This window comes from Prunus avium, chromosome 3 (assembly GCF_965620075.1).
Source record: "Prunus avium chromosome 3, drPruAviu1.hap1.1, whole genome shotgun sequence".
In the NCBI taxonomy this organism is placed as follows: domain Eukaryota; kingdom Viridiplantae; phylum Streptophyta; class Magnoliopsida; order Rosales; family Rosaceae; genus Prunus; species Prunus avium.
In genome coordinates, this window is record NC_142286.1 from 7,561,613 (window position 1) to 7,567,883 (window position 6,271).

General features: G+C 35.6%; 1 protein-coding gene across 1 annotated transcript; it reads right to left on the bottom strand.

Annotated features, from left to right (window-relative positions):
• Positions 1-2,706: 2,706 nt before the first annotated feature.
• Positions 2,707-5,919, bottom strand: LOC148295528 (uncharacterized). Its single transcript, XM_088250507.1, has 6 exons — positions 5,881-5,919; positions 5,707-5,790; positions 4,401-5,635; positions 3,533-4,316; positions 2,979-3,461; positions 2,707-2,877 (listed from the first exon to the last, which is right to left on the bottom strand). Exons 1-6 carry the CDS (start codon positions 5,917-5,919, stop codon positions 2,707-2,709), a joined length of 2,796 nt encoding a protein of 931 aa, XP_088106633.1.
• Positions 5,920-6,271: the final 352 nt, after the last annotated feature.

A 6,271-nucleotide genomic window follows, 5' to 3' on the forward strand; every position in this document is an offset into this window, starting at 1 on the left:
TTGGCCTTGCACATAGTGAAATGCAGTCCTACATTGGTGTGTTGGCACGTTCCAGAGTCCCACTTGTGGACAAGAAATGGGCTCAAATATCCAAGGATATGAAAGAGCAGATTTGGGAAGCCGTTGACATGGCTTTTGTGGTTGGTCAAGGGGGCAAGAAAATGGTGCTATCTTTTGCCGCCAAGAAATGGAAGGATTTCAAGTCTACACTAACGAGGGTTCATATCCTTCCATTCATCAAGAAGAAGGAGAAATTAAGGCAACCCCCTGAAACATACAAATTCATAGAGAAAACTCAATGAGATGCCTTTGTAGCTTCAAGGTTATCTGAAAAATTTGAGGCTGTGCATGGGGTACAATCACAGAGGAGGGAGAAACTTGAGTACAATCATCGATTGTCTCGAAAAGGATATGTTGGTTTTAAGGAGCAATTGAAGGAAATCATGCCTGTGGTAGATATTGATCGATCTACCTTATGGAAAAAAGTTAGAGAAGACAAACATGGTAACATCCCAGATCCAAAGTCTGCAGAGAGAGCAAAATTAATTGTAAGCCTACTCACTCTGTTTTAAAAAATTTATTACGTCTGCTGTTATATTTTTACGTCGTGTGAAAAATATTACTACGTCGAAATATTTTAAAACGCGTCGTTAAAGGTTTGAATCTGGAATCACTACTCTGTTTTTTGTAATTATATCATAAGACGTCGGTGGTTTATTATTGACGTCGTGTTAATATCTTAATAACGTCGGTATTTAGGTAGCGTCGTTTGAAATATTATATTACGTCGGTTGTTATGTTATTGAGTCGTGTGAAATATTATATTACGTCGATATTTTTATAAATACCGTCGTTTGTTTCCTTATTCTGACTTTTTATTATGTCTTTTTGTTAGGATGATTTACAAAAGCAAGTCTCTGAAGGCACTCTTTCTCTGTCAGGAACCAATGATGTTTTGACATTGGCTTTGGGTCCCGAGCATCCAGGAAGAGTTAGAAGGGTAGGGGCTGGGATTTCCCCTAAGCAATACTTCAATTTACCTAGACAACAGAAGGTAAAGTTTGCCGATCAATTTAAGGAAAGTGTAAGACTTGTCCTTTAAGAAGAGACTTTGAAAATGGAGGCTAGATCAAGGGAAGAGAGGTTAAAGATGGAGGCTAGGACCAAGCAACTGGTAGAAGCTGAGAGGGAAAATTTGCTGAGTCAGCTTTCCAAATACATCCCCAATTTTGATCCAAGCGTGCTGAAACTGAATACAATGTCCCAAATCCAAGGGCAAAGTCCCAAAAATCCAATGTCGGACAAAGCAAGCTGCTCTGGGCACTTGATGTTAGAGCCCTTCAATTTGAGGAGGATACTGCCAAGAATGGGGAAAAGCATGAAGAAATGGTAACGTTTTGAACTTTGAATTCTCTGTTTCTCTGTTTATATTTACCGTCGTGTGAAAGTTATACCACGACGTATTTTTTATTAAACCGACGTTTGATGTTATTTAGACGTCTGTAATTATTATACCGTCTTCTGTTAACGTTTACCACGACGGTTTATTTATTTGTTTTTAATTTTTGTACAATATCATTTATATATTTCTTTATTTCTTAAAACAGGTTTCCGGGGAAGTAGAAAAGAGAGTAGAAGGAAAGATACTTGAGATAGTTGAACAGGTAAATTCTCATAACTTAGCCTTTTTCATTTTTTTTTCAATTCACATTACCGTCGTAATTCTTTATTTAACGTCGTTTAATGAATTTTACACGTCTGTAATTATTACATACAGTCGTCTGTTATTGAGTACTACGACGGTTTAATTTAATTTTTTACTTTTTGTACAATGTCATATATATTTCTTTATTTCTTATAATAGAAATCCGGGGAAGTAGAAAAGATAGTAGAAAATATAGAGGAAAAGAAAGATGAAAAGGTAAATTCTCATAACTTTGCCCTTTTAATTTGTTTTCCAATTTTCAGACGTCTATATTTTCTTTAAACCGTCGTTTGTTTTAAATTTCCACGGCAGTTTTTATTTAATTGAATGTTTAAATTGTTGTACAAGCTTTCTTATATATATATATATATATATAGAGTGCTGCTAAACGGACCCTAAAATTAACTGAGTACACCCTATGATCTAAGTACACCCTAATATTTTAATTAAAATGTAAAATTAACTAAGTACACCCTATAGAACTACCAAAAATACCCATGGTACACCCTAATACTTGTAGCATTATTTAATAGTTGATTTTCAGCTTGATTTTTTTAATAGTGTTTATAAATCTTTGACTTTTCATATGGATTTATGCTTCTACTAAAATTGTTGACACTTTTTTTGCAATTCCAAGTTCTTGCAATCACCACCTCTTTCGTTAATAGTGATTTTTTATGCATGTTTCAGTTATATACTACTATGCTACTGTGAAATTTATTTGTTCTCAACTTTCCCAACCTCTCTAGATGGACTATTCGTAGTTGGAAACCAATAACTTGTATGTTGTACGTGAATGTATTGGTGTAAAGTGAATAAGAACAAGTGAAAATTGATACAACTGGAATCTACTGTCATGGGGAAGCTAGAATCTCCTCCCTTCGATAAAGAACCAGTCTTTGTGCTCATCAATATCTCTCATTTATGCACACAGAGACACTGAAAACTACTCAATAAATATAGGGTCACCAATAATGTCACCAATATGATGCTTCACAAAACTACTCAATAAATATAGGGTCATTATCATAAGAGTCTGCTACACCAGCTTCATATCTAAATTGACGTATACGATCCTGATATGGCGTAAGCCAATCTGATGCAGTTATGGTTGCACATCTCAACCAACGCTCATCAACTGGTGGCATAGGGTGTTGACCTTCCAAATAAACCTGTAAAATAAAAAATAAAAAAATAAATCAAGTTATGTGAAAAAAAATAGTAAACAAACATATATATATATATATATGCATAAACAGCTTAATTGTTTTACCTTAATCCAGTGGTTATGGTTAACAAATCCAATCGAAATCTCACGGCGATAGATAGAATCCAATGGAGCAGTCTCATATGGAAAAAATGTAAGTGACTGATGCACTGACCAAGTCATGAGGATTACATTATAACAAGATGCAATGAGGTGTCCCATATCTGGTATAGTCATCCACCTATCTTGAAGTGGGAAGTCCTCAAAATAGTCCAACATATACTCAATATGTTGTACCCGTTCCTTACCATTTAATATTAACTCGTATATGACAGATTCTTTCCTCAACTCCTTCAACAAGTCTTTGCGTACTTTGCGCCAAGCATTGTCACCAAATCCCATCAATGATCCAATGGCTCTAAAACCACAATTACCATCACTCTGAACATCTTGTGCCCCTCTAATATGTATCAACATATGTTTAGGAAACCACTTGTTAAACTCTGGTGTTAAGCAAGAGTCATCTACAATGGGTTTAGGCCTATAGATCTGCATATTACAATTACACCCAAATTACAATATAAACAACAATATACAAATTTAATATTGTAACTACTTACAGGTAGCTTCGAAGGCCGCTTCTTTGGATTCACATATGGCAATGGTTGTGTCTGACTATTGAATACTGATTGCTTTTGGGGTATGGTCTTTGGCTTCTTACGTGGCGGTCTTGTAACAACTTTGTCAGTCGAGTGTGCACTATCTTGACCAAATAAGACAACCTCAAAAGCAGAAGGCAAACGTCGAGTAGATGTGTCAATTTTTGGACGACCTTTTGTTTTAATCTTCAGCTGGGGTTGTGTAAGCGTGGTAGATGCGGGATTCATAATCTCTTGTAACTTCATACTAACATGTCTCTTTGTCTCAGAACTACAACTTTGAAACCACTTCACAAATAATTCTAACTGTGCATTTTCTGGAGGATTGTTCGGTGTAGCAATAGGTCGGGGCTCCAAAAAATCTAACTTCCTCCAACGAGGATGAATACAATCAAGTGGAATGGGTCTATGAGTCCGTTTGAACTCTTGCATCTCATGTGCACATGGTAATCCGTGTGTGTGTTTTATTATGCAACCACATGATATCGGATCAACCCCAATATAATCTAACCGCTTTAGCTCAACCATAATATTATCCAAGGCAGAAATAGATACAAAACCAATCAACTCCTTGAAGTCTTCTTTCATGCAGTCATGTTGCACAAATGATAGACTCTTCTCAAATGATGCTTTTATCTCAGTGTGTTGCAATTCTATTAAAGGATGAATTTTGTCCCATGATGTGCCAAATGTACACATGCTATTACCAAGTTGTTTCTTCAGCTTTGCATGTGCAGTCTCCGCCCTGTATATTGTAGCAACATGTTTCATGTGAAGTAATAAATAATGTATGCTATATAAATATTAACTGAAAATCAACAATAAATACCTATTTGATGTTGTATTCCCAAAATGCATACATGTGTTCGTCCAAGCAGCAACAAATCTTTCTTTATAGGGAATCAACCATGTCTCCTTCACATAGTTGATGATAGAATTGTGATCTTTGAAGTTGGTCTGCAAGGCCAGTAGATGTCTTTCATACTCGGCTTCTGTATTTGATGAAACAAGCATATTCCATGAAATTAAAAATTTGTCTGAACTAGCTTTGTCTTCAAATACATTTTTGCACTTTCCTAAGACTCCCTTATTAATATGCCATGTACATAATAAATGTCGAACACCTGGAAAGACTTCATGGAGTGCATTCATGAGAGCTAACTCTCTATCTGTGACAATAACACTTGGAATCGAATTATCATCCATAACACTCCTTAATCTAGCCAATGCCCATTTGTAGTTGTCTTCTTTCTCAGCACTAAGATAAACAAATGCAATTGAGAATGTGAGATGTGTAGACGTCACCCCCACAATCTCCAAAAGTGGATAGCGAAACCTGTTTGTCTTATATGTGCAATCCATAATCAAAATATGAGGAAATGCGTGCAGTAGCTTAATACTTGTAGGGTGAGCATAAAACAAATCACTTACAATATTAGCGGTACCATAGCTTCTATGCCACTCTACATACTCATGGGCAAACAACTTTCGTAGCAATACCTGCATCTCTGACATACCTGCTTTCTCAATCACCCTATTTTTTTGTCTGGCATTGTAGATTGTCTTCATTGTGGTCACATTCAACCTATCTCTACGTTTAAGAGTATATAATATATCCTTTGGCCTAGCCAAACTCTTAGACATGTCAACCACTAGTAAATTCTCTTCCACAGTTAATCTCCCTGCATATGAATGCCCTTCCATATTTAGTGCTGCAGGATGGTTATGAACTCCACAGACAACCTCAAGTTGCCATGCATCTCCAGGACCACAGTTCACACCCTTCAATGAAAAGGGGCAACCACACTTCTTCGTGCCAGTAGACTTCACACTTTTTTTCTTTGGAGGGTTTGAACTTTGATCAAGCTTATGTATTGTCTTGCTATCTGATTCCACAACTTTTTTTTTCCTAAATTGGCCACCCCTCTCACAACAAAATAGAATTCGACCGGTCTTGAATTTACCAGCTCCTCCAATATCAGACCTTTTAATGATAATCACAAAGCCATTCTTTTTCCCTTGTTCACGAGTCCATCTTATTAATGCATCACGACTAACAAATATCTGTAAAATCACTAATAATTAAATTAATGTATGCAATTATAAAATAAATATATAAATATTCATTAATTTACCTCATTTGTGATAAATTCGTTTCTGTAGTCTAAAACACATTGTTTATTGATGTCGGTGTCTTGCTTAGATACATCTTCTGGATGCTATAAAAAAAAACCCTCATATTTGTCATTTTTCAGTACACATGCTTTAGCCTAAACCAAAAAAAAATAATAATAAATCAAAATTAATACCTCTTTTGATGACTTCCTCGAAATGTATGAAGCATCCATTCCAAAATTTCCAAGTTAATACCTCTTTTGATGACTTCCTTGAAAAAAAAATCAAAGTTAATACCTCTTTTGCTGATGATCCTATTAATGTTGCTTTTATTTTGATGTATGCTACATAAAACTGGAATAATATCTCTGCAATGTACTAATAAGAGGCCAAAAGCAATATGCACAAATTCTATTTTGACGTGCATGAATAAGCCACCACAGTAGGGTCAGAGCTTTTCATTCATGTTGTTAGCGAACTAGGCAAAAGCAATATGCATAAATTCTATTTTTACAATATATAAGTCACCACCGCTGTGCTATTGTTAGCGAACTAGTCTATTCTTACCTTCACATAATCTCCACC